Source organism: Chlorocebus sabaeus, chromosome 22 (assembly GCF_047675955.1).
Source record: "Chlorocebus sabaeus isolate Y175 chromosome 22, mChlSab1.0.hap1, whole genome shotgun sequence".
In the NCBI taxonomy this organism is placed as follows: domain Eukaryota; kingdom Metazoa; phylum Chordata; class Mammalia; order Primates; family Cercopithecidae; genus Chlorocebus; species Chlorocebus sabaeus.
This window is the reverse complement of record NC_132925.1, coordinates 77,211,010-77,226,332: the sequence shown is the minus strand read 5'-3', so window position 1 is coordinate 77,226,332 and position 15,323 is coordinate 77,211,010. Positions and strand designations below refer to the sequence as shown.

General features: G+C 42.3%; 1 protein-coding gene across 13 annotated transcripts in view; it reads right to left on the bottom strand.

Moving 5' to 3' along the window:
• Nucleotides 1-15,323, bottom strand: part of CADPS (calcium dependent secretion activator) — a 483,060-nt gene that overhangs the window by 156,078 nt on the left and 311,659 nt on the right. For all 13 annotated transcript variants that reach the window (XM_073009971.1, XM_073009972.1, XM_073009975.1 and 10 more), the window contains exon 10: nt 5,305-5,413. In XM_073009971.1, the coding sequence (XP_072866072.1) occupies nt 5,305-5,413 (109 nt within the window). The remainder of the gene's footprint in view (nt 1-5,304; nt 5,414-15,323) is intronic.

Genomic DNA, 15,323 nt, shown 5'->3' with positions numbered 1-15,323 from the left:
GGCCAAAGCTATGTTGTGCCCATCAACATAATCCAGAAGCCTGTATTTTAGATCACTGGGTACTCTCTAGCTGGAAATAATACTTCATGTCTTCATTAGGTTCCTCATCACCTCCTCAATTATTAAAAACTAAGAGGGGAATGAATGAGTGATTAGCATCCCCAAATTTCCAATGAGGTCCAGCCAGTAATCTGTTTGATATTTGTCATTGGAAAAGATTTCTGGTAACATTAAGACTTCTTCTTCTTCTTTTTTTTTTTTTTAATTATACTTTAAGTTCTAGGGTACATGTGCATAACATGCAGGTTTGTTACATATGTATACTTGTGCCATGTTGGTGTGCTGCACCCACTTCTTCATTGTGCTATTTATTGAGGTGTCTATGCTGCAAGCACAGGTGTCTGTTGGTAGTTTTGCACTTGGAATGGCCAGGGATTTAGGACAATAAATAGCTACCTCTTTATATGGAGGGTCTGATAATATCACACTAATAAAGCTTTACTAAAAGATTTTTGGTGGCTTTTATTATAAGGGACTATTTTGCTTAATTTTGTATGGAAAGTTTTAAAATACGTAATTTGGTACGATGATGTGTAGCTAGCAAGTTGGGGAAACCTGATAAACCCAATGAACAGCACAATAAAAAGGAAAATTCTGAAAGGGGAAGGAGGAGGAAGAAGAGCTCTGAGAGTTGCTTTAAACCTGAAAAGTGAGCAATAAAGAGTTAAAAGGAAGAGAGGATCAATAGACCTGTAGCCTAGTCTCGTGGTATCCTTAGGAATAAGCTATTTTGCTACAGTCAGGGAATGCCAGGACAGACATGACCAGGTATCACTTTTACTAGCCCCAAGCCTTCCCCCTCCCCCAGGGTCTGCTGCTGGGGTGGGGATACTGTATTTCTGGAGCTACTGTCAGAAAGTCAGTTCATGGAGTTACTTTGGGGAAGTGGATAGCCCTCTCCACTGTGCAGTTATTTAGATGTAGAGATGGAAAGACACGAGGAAGTTTTTATATTTTTATTCAATCCTCCCAACAGCCTTATGATGTAAGTACTGTTATTCCATTTTTACAGATGAGGAAACTAAGTCATGGGGAAGGTGGTAACTAGCCCATGGACACAAAACTGGCTTGTATGTGTCAGAGCTGGCTTTTGACACCTCTGCTGTTTGACTCCAGAGCTGATGACTATAACCATTGTGCTACACTGCACCAAAGCATGAATCCAGGGCCTGGCCTTCACTAACAGCTCTCTTAAGAGTCATTATGAACAATAAAATGAAGCCTAATTTTGGAGTGAGTAAGGGCAAAGAGAAACATCTAAAGCAACAGCAGCAATGACAAGCACAGCAGCAGAAAGCAACAGGGCTTTTTCAGAAAGCACCAGAGGCTGAGGACACACCAAAGAAAGCAAGAAGGAGATAGAACAGCGACAGATGAAAGAGAACCAAGAGAGGAGAAAGCAAAGTGAACATTCACAAAGTGAAGACCCACATGTGCTGCAAGGCCATCAGTCTTAGAAAAAGCAACAATTCCTGGGGACTGAATCTGAAGAATGTGATATGTGACCTTGCATGGGCTCTCCTTGGAGAATGAGGAGCACAGTCCCACAGGTCAAAGACAAAGACACATCTGGGAATAGATGGAGGCAGACCAGGCAAAGGAATGCTGGCCAGCTCTCTAGGAGAAACGGAATTCACTTCCAACAACTTGCATGGCCGAGGTCCATTTATGAGGGTAAAAAAGGTCTTTATGAATCGTGTAAGAATAATTTAGTTGTTTGATAAACTGTGGCATTGAATTATTCTGGATTAATATTCTTTTATTTGAAGACTTCATTATCTAATCGGATAGAAATTGAGAGATTGCCTCAAACTTTCCAAACCATACACAGGGAAAGGTAAAGTGAAGCATTTTTAGTTTTAGCTTAAAAGGAGTAGCTTGTAAGTGAAACTTACATTGCCAGTTCACCAAATTAAACATCAAAGACCCAAACAGGTAGAGTTTATTTAGTGAAAATGCTTGTGTCAGGGGGAACCACCTAGACTGTAGGCTGGTACTAAGGCAACAATATTTAGTTGCATCCCTCCCTTCCATGGCAGAGAGCAATAGGCCACAGGGGTTCTTAGCCCATAAAATCACCACCAGTGGGGTCCACTGACAACCAGGATAAAATCAAGAGAAAGAGGGAGAGCGATAGAGTCTGAAGTCCTCCCCATTTGCACACTCACCTTTCAGGGAGCAGTTGAGGAGACTCCTCAAATCTGAGGACATTGGTTAAAATGCTTGGCTCTCCAGCTGGCAGATGTTCAGGAATCCCCTGCAGTGCTTATTTAAATACAAAGATTCTGACCTCTTCCTCTTTCTGGTTCACAGGTTAGAAGTGGGGCTCAGGAGCATTTATTTTTAATAATTACTTTTTTGTTGTTTGTTTGAGACAGAGCCTCTCTCTGTCGCCCAGGCTGGAGTGCAGTGGTGCAATCTTGGCTCACTGCAACCTCTGCCTCCCAGGTTCAAGCGATTCTCCTGCTTCAGCCTCCCGAGTAGCTCGGATGACAGGCGTGTGCCACAACATGTGGCTAATTTTTGTATTTTTAGTAGAGATGGGGTTTCACCATGTTGGCCAGGCTGGTCTTGAACCCCTGACCTCAAGTGATCTGCCCACCTCAGCCTCCCAAAGTGCTGGGATTACAGGCGTGAGGCACCGCACCTGGCCAATAATCACTTTTTTTTTTTTTTTTTTTTGAGATGGAGTCTTGCTCTGTCGCCCAGGCTGGAGTACAGTGGCGTATGGTCTCTGCTCATTGCAAGTTCCACCTCCCAGGTTCATGCCATTCTCCTGCTTCAGCCTCCCGAGTAGCTGGGACTACAGGCACCCGCCACCACATGCAGCTAATTTTTTGTATTTTTTTTAGTAGAGACGGGGTTTCACCGTGTTAGCCAGGATGGTCTCGATCTCCCGACCTCATGATCTGCCCTCCTCGGCCTCCCAAAGTGTTGGGATTACAGGCGTGAGCCACCGTGCCAAGTTAGACTTTCCCATGACAACTGGGAGAATTTAAGTCTCCATTTTCAATCAAACATTACTTGGGGAATAAATAGGACTTAGCACATGGAAAGATAGAGGAAGCTGCTTATTATTCTCAAGTACATAATTGATTTACATTTTACATCTTTCCACTTACATCTTTCGTAAGGAAATTTATAAATTATATCCTATGGGATCGATGTAAAAAGAAATAAGCTTTAAAAATATATGTGCACAGTTACTTCTTACACATGTAGATAGAATAGCTCTCTCCACTCCTGCCCTCCCCACTGAGGGAAGATAATTTTGCTTTCATCTGATAAAGTAACAACCATAGCTTTGCTATAGCTGTTCATGCAGCTATGCTTTATTGCAAATGCCAAAGCATGACATGGGTTAGACCCGGAGTTCCAGCTCAGCCACCAGGCAGTCTCAAACAATAGCCTTTGATATCTCAGAATCTCAGCTTCTTCATTTACAAAATGGGGTAATGATCTTGGTCTTATCCACTTTGTGGGGTTACCATGAGGGCTAAATACAATCACATGGGGGGAAAGGAAAATGAACTGGCTTAAAAGGAATTATTGTCATAAGATGGTATTGATTTCCCTTCTCATACTGGCCCTTTAGCTTCCCATTTTATGTTTTAAAATTTATTAATTTTTACAATTCTTTCTATTTTTTGAGTTGGGGTCTATCTCTGTCACCCAGGATGGAGTGCAGCAGTGCAATCATAGCTCATTGCTGCCTCCAACTCCTAGGCTCAAGCAATCCTCCCACCTTAGCCTCCCTAGTAGCTTAGACTACAGGCGTGTGCCTCCATGCCTTGGTTATTTTTAAATTTTTTTTGTATAGATGGTGTCCGGCTCTGTTGCCCAGGCTTGTCGTGAACTCTGGTCTCAAGCGATCCTCTCACCTTGGGATTACGGATGTGAGCCACCACGCCTCACCCGAGCCTTCTACTTAAACATAAAAGTCCTAAGGAGGACTGAATCTGTTTTTCTGAAGGAAACCCAATGACTTAAGAAGAACACAGACCGTCACAGAATGCCCTAAGGAGTGGTTTCCTAAGGCAGGAGCCCCATCCTTTCCATGAGAAGTTGCATGAAATTGTTTGTTTCCAACTCGTTGGTTCTACTCATTATGAAGGATTTCCAGGCAAAGCATTTGATTCATGCCTTATGTGGTCAGCTCTGTATTCTGCTCTGGCAGGATGCAAATAACATATGAAAGTCCGAAGGGGTGGGGCTGGGACCAGTCACTCGGTTGAGATTCTGAGGGTGCTAATTTTACTAAGTGGGCTGGGCTCAAGGTCTTCCCTGCCATACCTTTTCAGGTTAGCACCCCATCTTCTCTCAAACTCTGTTTTTCTTTTTTGTGTATTTTGTTGCATGTGGAAGAGCAATATGGGAGTAGAAAAAAAGGTTTTGGGCCAAATAATGCAGTATGGTTGGAAATGCTTTCCTTGTGCAGATTTGGCATAAAAATAAACTTCTCCGGGAGAGGGCTGTTGGTGCTTGTTGTTCATTAATATGCTGAAATGATTTCGCACCCCCCTCCCATTTTGAAGGTTCTTTGAGGCTGATTTCTATTCATTTTTTTTTTCTGGGAAAAAGATAAAATGGGTAGGGGGAGAGGTGCGAGGGGGCAGGATGTAGAACTTATGCAGTGTAGAACTTTTAAGAAACACTACCGTTTGTGTAGCTTTCTTAGTTACATAAGGCTTAAGGGCTTCATTGTCTCTGCTTGTGGATTGGTGTCTTCACAGGAAAAAAGACATTTAGGGAGGGTTTTCAAGTGCTGCCAGCTAACCTTATGAGCTCTTGAATTGTAGTTAGGGAATATGGATATATTGGGCAGGCTCACTTGGTCACTGAAACCTGCCAAGCTCACACATCACTGGTGAAACAACACACACTCTCTCTCTCTCTCTCTCTGGTGTACATGTAGGACTACTTCTTTTTCAGAATTTTTTTTAAGCATTGTATGGTGGAGTCCATATTTCATGTGGATACAGGTAGGTAAAAGAAAAATGCTCGTCCTTTTTGGTTTTAAATTAGAGAATCCCTTGAGTAAAACCAAAACCCTAGGTTAGGATGGCATTTAACCAACTGGGATGGAAACGGCATAATATCAGGGATTGTGCCATTGACAGCTGAAACCCTTAGTAAATTGACTTAGTGCCTAGCATGGAATAAGTGCCCAGCAATTATTAGTTGACCATTGATTTGGGAAGGCTGAGGGTTTGTGGGCTCGTGGCCTTGAGGGTCGGTGGGTACCTGGCTGGGGGTCGGTGTAATCCACAGTGTAGCCATCCAATTGTAGAAGTTCCTGAGGCTCCGCTTTCTTCTCCCGATAACTGCACATGGCAAATGTGTACTGACTGACCTGTTAAGGAAAAGCAGACTGTGAGGTTGACCCCTAGAGCCTGTCTTCTCCAAAAAACCCTCCCCCATGTTCTCTCCTCTGAGGATCTGGACTGAGTGGTTGGGTTCAAATTGAGTTTTGCTACCTCCTGGCTGTGTGACGTTGAGCATGTTACTTAACCTCTCTGGTCCTTTATAACCTCGTTTGTGGACTGGATACAACCTTAGAACCTACCTCATTGGCTTATTGTGAAGACTGAATGAGTTCACATGTGGAATGCACTTAGAGTCTGTTCCTGGCACTTACTAAGTGCTTGATGAAGGTTAGCTATTATCATTATTGCTTTTAATATAATTGGGTTAAGCTACATGCGATTGCCATTTTTGTAGGTCAAAAGTGGTTAAATGACAGCAATTTTGTATGTTCTACCTAATGTGACTGTGGCCTTGGCTGAGACTGCTATGCTTACAGATACAACATGGGCCTTTTGGTCAGAAGTTAGAGGCTAGACATTCATTTATTCATGCCTTTTTATTTTAGTATTTCATTTTTTGCACCATTTTGATCAGCGTTAATCTACATGTTTCATCCCCTTCTTCTTCCTGCTGAAAGAGTACTTCGGTTGCTTTGAAGTCTTCTTTTCATCTCAGACAAGTGCAAGAGTGACACGCTGTCACAAGCAATGAGTGCTTGATCGCTAGGTGCCAGTCACAGTAGAGCAATCCTCAGCCCCCCCAGTGGCGTGGCTGTTGTCACTGGTGCCCTAATGGCAGCCCTCACTCCACCGACACAAACCATGCCAGTGCAGGGCGGGTGCTCACAGCTGCAGGCCCGCCTTCAGGACCCTGTCGCTCTAGTGCATCCAGACCCAGCACATATACTTAGCATTTCTACATCTGGCTTGTCTGCAAGGAGCCCGTGGGAAAGCAAGCATCCTCCCAGCTTTGGGCTAAAAGCTCTCAGGCATATTTACTATCCATGGATGTCAAATGTCTTGGAGAAGGAGTGCCACATCCCTCATCCCTTAGTTTCCTTTATTAAAAGAGACACTTTCTAAGTGAACTTTGATCCCAGCGGGGGACATTTTTAGCCTCTTCTACGGTGAGATTTGTTTTTGCTGTTTTAATGATGATACGAAATTGACGTTCTTGAGCGCTACATGCATCTCCCCCACTGTCTGAGGCGTGAGGGTCCCAGTGGAGAGATGCAGGGTGTCCGCAGGAGGATGTTTTTGGTAGTTGGTTTGTCTGTTGCTGCCCTCTGTTGGCTCCTGATGGAAACTTTACTGCCCCACTTGGGTTTCTCCATAATGTAAAGGGTTTGCAGAACTTCTTCCTTATATCGCAATGCCAGGGGAAACCTAAGGCTGGGTCACTGAGAGTATTTTCATAAAGAAACACATATAAATTACTTGCAATAAAGAAAATAACCAATAACATACTCTTCTCCTAAAATGGAAGGATAAGAGTGTAGGCTGGGGGTTCCATGGGCCTGGGGTCCCATCCCAGTTCTGTTAAGCTGTCTGTTCTCTAAGCCTCAGAGTCTTCATCTGTATTTACCTGCATCTTATTGTTGCTAGAGAATTGAGTTTTACATACCATGTGTGATACCCATAGAGCAAACACTTCATATACATATGCATTTTTACAGGCAGCCTCCTTGCATTCGACACACATTCTAATATAGCATAGCTCAATAGGTGGATTTACCTACTGGATTATAAATTCATTGAAGGCAGGTCTAGGTAGTCATATGTCTTGATTGTATTTTCACTCCCATGAGCAAAATCTGCCATATAATGGACATTCACTAGTTGACTCTGATTGGTTCTAGAAAGTTGAGTACATACAATCCAATCAAGAGGTTTTACCCCCAGAATTTACAGGGTATTCCAAGTATAGCACCAGGCCTTTCCAACTTGTTATTATTGATTCTAGGGATAACAGATTTCCTGTGACCCTTTGCATGACAATGATCATAGATATTGCTGGAATGGTCATATGGAGTTTTTTTTTTTTTTTTCTTTTTAGATGGAGTTTTGTTCTTATTGCCCAGGCTGGGGTGTAATGGCATAATCTTGGTTCACCGCAACCTCCGCCTCCTGGGTTCAAGTGATTCTCCTGCCTCAGCCTCCTGAGTAGCTGGATCACAGGCATGCGCCACCATGTCTGGCTAATTTTGTATTTTTAGTAGAGATGGGGTTTCTCTATGTTGGTCGGGCTGGTCTCGAACTTCCGACCGAAGGTGATCCGCCTGCCTCAGCCTCCCAAAGTGCTGGGATTACAGGCGTGAGCCATCGTGCCCAGCCAGATTTTTTTTTTTTTTTTAACCTGGCATTTCTCATCTGGCAACATGAGAGATGACATAGTTTGTTAATGTGATTGGCCAAACAGAGTTGCCGACACTCGCTTGAGATTAAAAAAAAAATCACAACAGAAGGGTGTTATTTCAAGATTTATGCATTTACTATTACTACATGGTTTAGGCTTTTTGATTTTTTTTTCCTTTTCTATTTCAGTGGCTTCCTTCTTGGAGAGCTGTATGCTGATGCCCTCTTCTGGTTATATTGCTAAAGTCACTCTCCACAAACTGAACTGGTTTGAGTTGGTAAACCAAATTGAGTTGGTTTATTGGGAGCGTCTTGATTTAGGATTTTGCAATGTACTTTAGGAAATAAAGGAGGGGAGAAAGAATGATTTCTCTTTGAATGATTCTGATTATTGGAAATTTTTTGGGGAACCTCAGTTTTTCTAGAGCGCTTGAATGGTGGGAGAATTGCAAAGATTTGGAAAGCTTTACATTTATTTTTTAAACTTCCACAAGACCACACTCAGTAAAAGTCATTCCCAATGAAATGTATGTTCCTCTTTCATAGAATTCTTTTAAAACTGTGTTTTGTTGACGAAAAACTAAGGAGGCAGCGAGCACTGTTGTAATAAAGGCACGGCAGAGCCTGGAATGCATGTTAGAAGTGAGAAAGTCAGCCATCCTTGTCAGAGAGCCTGGCCTACAACAGAAAGCATAAAAATCTAGTGATCTTAAACAACCAGCAGATATCTGAAAGTGCACTTTGGAGAGAAGGGCATAAAGGACTATGTTTTTCCCATCCTTGGGATTTTCAGAGGGTAGGTACCTTCTCATAGAATCATGGGACAGACAGTTGGGACTTCTGAGGGAACAGTCAGCAAGGTTTTATTTTAAAGGTGGCTGCACCTCAGATACACCTTTAAAAACCCTTAGCTCATTTCCAGTCACTTGTTTAAACTAGAGAATGCTTTGAAATAATGTTCCTTAAAGAGCGGGTGGCGGGCTGGGCGCAGTGGCTCACGCCTGTAATCCTAGCACTTTGGGAGGATGAGGCAGGTGGATCATGAGGTCAGGAGTTTGAGACCAGCCTGGCCAACATGGTGAAACCCCCTCTTTACTAAAAATACAAAAATTAGGTGGGCATGGTGGCAGGCTCCTGTAATCCCAGCTACTCTGGAGGCTGAAGCAGGAGAATCGCTGGAAATGGGAAGGCAGAGGTTGCAGTGAGCTGAGATCGCACCACTGCACTCCAGCCTGCCAGAAAGAGTGAAACTGCATCTCAAAAAAAAAAAAAAAAAAAAAGAGTGGATGACAGCAGCTGCCTTTATTATTAGACAGTGTATGTGTGGGGTGAGGGGGCGGATTAGGTTGTTAATATGTAGCTACATTCTTTAAGTCAGACCAGAATCAGAAACTCAGTTCAGAGTAGGTCTTAGGATTATACATTTTTCATAATTGTCTCAGATTCTCTCTCTCTCTCTCTTTTTTTTTTCTCTCTTTCTCAAAATAGGGTCTTGCTGTTGCTCAGGCTGAAGCGCAGTGACACAGACATGGCTCACTACATCCTTGACCTCCTGGGCTCAAGTGATCTTCTTGCTTCAGCCTCCCCAGTAGCTGGGACTAGAGGCATGTGCCACCATGCCTGGCTTTTTTTTTTTTTTTAATTATTTTTGGTAGAGATGGCGGTGTGTAGGGGGCATGATGTCTCACTATGTTACCTAGGCTGGTTTGAACTCCTGGGCTCAAGTGATCTTCCCATTTTGGTCTCCCAAAGTGCTGGGATTACAGGCATGAGCCACCACACCTGGCCAGATATCTCTTAATACATGCTAAAGTGTGAGAACCACTGTTTTAATATATAGGAACTGTCCATAACCTCTAAGATTGATCCTGAGTTTCAATTATAGTTCGCAAGTAGATTCCAGTCATGAGATGAAAACGTTAGACCTTTCTTGTCCCCAACTCTCCCCTCCCCTTCTTCTTATCACCTATAGGAGACTAAAATACTTGGACATAGAACAGTAGAATGTATTTTGTCTAAATCCCCTTTCCTTGCTTTTACCATCATTCTTTGAAAATTAATCAGCTGTTATTTTTACTGAACCCTGGTCACTAGCCCTTGTCCAAAATTCACATACATATTTTAGAAAAGAGTTGTTTATAATAGATGCATTCATTGATTCAACAAATACGTAGGTAGTGTGTTCGGTTTGGGGACTATAAACATGCAGAAAACCAGACATGATTCCTGCTCTCATGTCTAGTGTGAAGGTAGACATTAATCATGTTATTTCAGAAATGTGTTATCTTAATAATGGCAAATATTAAAAAGAGAGGTATATCATACTGTAAGAGCTTGGAGATTTGGTCTAGATGGGTGGTTGGGCAAGGAATTCCTGAGGAAGCATTGACGGATTGAGCCAAAATCTGAGGATGGAGAAAATTTTTATGGTGTGAATCACACAGTTCCTGGAGACTAAGGACTATTTTTAATGTGATGTAGTTGCGAATGAAGGATCACAGTGTCTAAATCCCAGATTCCTGATTGGCACTGAAGTGAAGGCCATTTGGTGGAGGAGAAGGAGAATAGATTTTAGAGTCATGGAGAACTGGATTTGGTTTTCAGATCCATTATTTTCTATGTGAACCAAGACAGTTCAATTAACTTTTCTAGGACATGGTTTTGTGATCTATAAATGGGGATGATGATAACATCTGTGAGACATTTCCTTTTTTGATAATTAAAAGAGAATTTATTTCTTGTAGACATGGGGTCTCACTATGTTGCCCAGACTGGTCTCAGACTCCTGGCCTCAGGTGATCATCCCAGCTCAGTCTCCCTAAGTGCTGGGATTATAGATACAAGCCACTGCTCCTGGCCTTCTGTGGGGGCATTTCTTATGTGTGCATGCAGGGCATTCATTGCCCTCCCATAACTGAATCCTGGTCTTCCTCTGGGAACCACTCTTTTTTCAATTTTCAATGCAAGTGGTTTGTGTGGGCCTAACAGTATGTCTAGCTGGAAGTATGGTGAGTAAAACACTTGTACTGGAACAATTGGAAAAGAAAAGTTTTCTCTGGGGCTGGTAAACTTTTGTAAGGCTTGAGCTGCCAGAGATCATGCCTGAGGGTGAAGTCAATTCAGAGGAAATCAGAGCCAAGGGATTATATATATTGAGAGACAGAGGCTTGATAATATTGTTTGAGTCCTTGATCTAGCCACGACAGAAGACTCTCCAGTTAATTACTAGTTTAATTAGCTAACCAATACAATTCTTCCCCTTTTAAAACTTAAGGTTGTTTGGGTTGATATCTGCCATTTGCAACCAGAATATAAATATAAATGTCTTCTAGAGCAATTATGGAGTTGAGTGGCAAAAACAAACATTCAGAGCTACAAATTCTTCCACTACTCATATGTCTTACAATTCATTTTTGTGGTTAACTTATTTCAATATTGTATTCCCAGGTGACTACTACTGTATTCCAAGGCATTATATATTGTCTAACAATATTTTGTCTTGTTCTGATTTAGCTATTTTTCTGAAAGCTAGAACATAGTTTTTGGTAACATTCTTAGTTGGGAATCAGAAACAGAGAAGCCATGTTGGTTCTGAGTAATTCAGTTCTAGAACATTCTTTTAAAAATGTTTTATTTTAAAATATTTTATTTTCATAGGTTTTTGGGGAACAGGTGGTATTCGGTTACACGAGTAAGTTCTTTAGTGGTGATTTGTGAGATTTTGGTGCACCCATCTCCCAATCAGTATACACTGAACCCAGTTTATAGTCTTTTATCCCTCACCCTTTTTCCACCCTTTCCTCCTGAGTCCCCAAAGTCCACCGTATTATTCTTACACCTTTGCATCATCATAGTTTAGCCCCCACTTATGACTGAGAACATTTGATGTTTGGCTTTCCAATCCTGAGTTACTTCACTTAGAATAATAGTCTCCAATCCCATCCAAATTGCTGCGAATGCCATTAATTCATTTCTTTTTATGGATGAGTAGTATTCCATCATATATATAACATTCTGTATGCATTGATCTCTTCGGGTGCCGGTCCTGTCTAAGTGCTTGGAGTTACTGAAGGCACTTACAATCAAAAGACCTGTGTTAGGTTTCTTTCTTTTTTTTTGAGAAAAATTCTCGCTTTGTTTCCCAGGCTGGAGCGCAGTGGCGCGACTCGGCTCACTGCAAGCTCCGCCTCCTGGGTTCACATCATTCTCCTCCCTCAGCCTCCCAAGTAGCTGGGCATACAGATGCCTGCCACCACGCCCGGCTAATTTTTTGTATTTTTGGTGGAGATGGGGTTTCACCGTGTTAGCCAGGATGGTCTCGATCTCCTGAGCTCGTGACCTTGTGATCTGCCCGCCTTGGCCTCCCAAAGTGCTGGGATTACAAGCATGAACCACTGTGCCTGGCCTGTGTTAGGTTTCATATTTGGCTGCTTATAAGCCATTGACCTTGGGCAGGCCACTTAGCCACTCTGAGCCTTAGTTTCCTCTAATGTGAAGTTGAGAAAAGCCTTGTCCTCACTGTAGTACAGAAAGGTTGTGAAGACCAGCTTGACGAACACTTTGTAAACTCTAAGAAACCGTATAAATACAAGTGATTGTCCACATTATTAGAGGAACCACATAATATTACTATTTGTATAGTGCTAAAATGGGGGAAAATGTCTCAGAAATTATTTGAACACCCATCAAAACAGTAGATTTTAACCAGAAATCTTTTTTTTTTTTTTTTTTTTTTTTTTGAGACAGAATCTTCCTCTGTCACCCAGGCTGGAGTGCAGTGGAGTGATCTCGGCTCACTGCAACCTCCGCCTCCCGGGTTTAAGTGATTCTCCTGTTTCAGCCAACTGAGTAGCTGGGACTACAGGTGTGTGCCATCATGCCCAGCTAATTTTTGTATTTTTAGTAGAGATGGGGTTTCACCATGTTGCCTAGGCTGGTCTCGAACTCTTGACCTCGTGATCCACCTGACTCAGCCTCCCAAAATGCTAGGATTACAGGCATGAGCCACCATGTTCAGCCATGTTCTGGAGATCTTTTGATCATAGAATAAAAATATTTTTTAAATAAAAAGATGATAGCGTTAAGACTTTCTAACCTGATATGGGTGATAAGTTGGCCTGTTTTCACTGCTCTCCTTACACACACAGGGTGGGGCATTCTGGCTATCCAGTGGTGCTCTAAGGAATTGGCACCTTTATCATTAGTGTTGATTTGGTCACATTAGAGTTACTAACAGTAGTAATCAATGTGCTTGGTTCTCGCCATGGACCCAAGGGTTTAGAATGAGGCCCCAGTAATTTCTTGACTCAGGGTACTGAAGGCCCATTTCCCCTTAATCTCTGGATTAGGGTTTGCAGCCAACCAAGTTTATAGGACATATATTGGAATTTCAAGGAACATGGCAAGAGGAGGCTTTATCATGCCATTTGAACATAGTCATCTATTTAGCTACTCTGATGCTTGGTTCCATAGAGAACATAAACTCCAAGATGGTGTCCTCTGAAGGGAATAAGACCTTTCATTTAAGCAGGATAATGACCTCCAAGGCAGTGTTTCTCCAAGGGTGGCCTTTGGACCACCTGCATCAGTATCTCCTGGGGTGCTTGTTATAAGTACAGATTACTGGGCCCCACCCCAGACTTACTGTATCAGAGTCTTCTGGACGGCACCTTGGGGATCTGCATTTTAAACAACACCTGATGCAGATGGTCCAGGCCCACAGTTACAGACATCATCTCATCACACAGGAATGCTTGAATCTCTGGCACAGAAGCTCCTTGCAACTGCTTCATTCCCTTCACAGTTGGTAGGGTAGACTCTAGCCACATCTATAATAATTTTAGCTCTGATCCTTAAGAAATGGGAATTGCTACTTTGGTCCAGCACTCCTCTGAGTATGTCCTTTATCCCTGACTAGTAGAAAGTCCCCTTATAGCTAACATTTTGTTCCCGCAGACAGTAGCACTAATAGGAAATCTCAGTCAGGGAGAGTTTTAATTGTTACGTGTTATAAGCAAAAAAGTAGACTCTATGTGTACGTGTAGGAGATGAATTTTGAGGAGACTAATGTTCGATGTCCTCTCTTCGTCTTTGCTTTTTTCAGACAATTTTCCTTGTTTTAAATCTAATGTATTAAATCATAATTGTGTTGGAAATTGTGTGCTCCTAGCTCTCTATATAAATACGTTCCATAAGATCTAACATCTGAACTGAAAGACACAAAGATTCAGTAAGTCACTTAGGTAGATATAATTTCTGTTCGGTGGTTTCCACACTGTTTTCCAGGGAGTTCCCTCTAAGGCTGCCCAGGAGCAAGGGCGGGGTTAGGGGAATCTTCTCCCTCTCCCAGAACCCTCACCATTCTGCAAATTGAACCAGGGTGGTTCTCTGGGTTTCATGTTTGCATTTTGAATTTCAAAGTAAGTGTTGGTGGCTAAAGAGAAACTGAAAATTGCTTGTACATATGACTGAATTCAACATTGCATGCAGCTATTGGGGGCCAATTGTCACCACTTGGACTGACGTCCTTTTCTTCAAACAACCTGGGACATTTTAGCTTCCTCTGAACTGGACCAGCACTGGTGCCTTGAACTTTCCTCCTGCAGCTCTGATGGCATTGGGGTTGTTTCAAAGGGAGCGTGTTTTTTTCATTATGATATTGATAAAGTGCTTCTAAATGTGATCACTTAAATAGTGGAGAAGAAAAAAAATGGAAATAATTTAAAAATAATGCAGTATTTTCTGGGTGTGCCAGCAAATTGCTTTTAGACATTGTCGTGGTGAGTGGGATAAGAATTGAAAGAGAAGACCTGAGTTGTCACCCTGGCTCCCCCATTATCTTTGTGATGATGGGACTCTCATGTCACCTCTGTGTGTCACAGAGGTTGTTAAGGGAGAAATCTGATTCAGGCTGAAACAGATTTTTTTGGGGGGATGGATGTACCCAACATACGTTGACAGCTCTTTAAAGTTAATGAGAATCATATGTACGTGAAAAATTTCACAGAATTCTGAACTTATTTTCTCCTGCCTTTCTAGGAAAGATACTGAACTTTAGATGAGAAGTACCCTTTTATGACTCTTAGAAGTGAGCACAGAGCTTGCTTTTTAGCTGCTGTGTGACTTTCATCTTCTCTTGGTAGAAGGCTCAGTGTGAAGGCTTTAACACCTGTGTTCCAGTTGTCTGAAAAAATCATTCTCTCCCTTTTGGTTCTCCCTATACTTACTGTACAGACATGGCTTTACTGATGTTTTCCACACATTTCCTCTTGTTTTTCCTGAAGAGTTTCCTCTCCCGAAATAAGAGGTCATCTACTTCTCCTAAGTACTTAATCATATCAGAAGTTCTCAGAAATCTGAGAATGGTTGTCACCAGCCACTTCTCAGAGCACATGATCTCTTCTTTTTCAGCACCACCCAAGGTACTGCCTGAGCTTTTCTCCTCTCTCTTCCTTTTTCTTTTCTCTTCCATGAGCATTTCCTGACTGCCTGTGCCAGACACTGGGCTAGGGACTGTGTCTGAGTGTGGTGGAGGAAAGAAGGAAGGGCACAAAAAAGAATCAGAAACAAAACTGGCCCTGAAACAGTGCACAGTCTATCGGG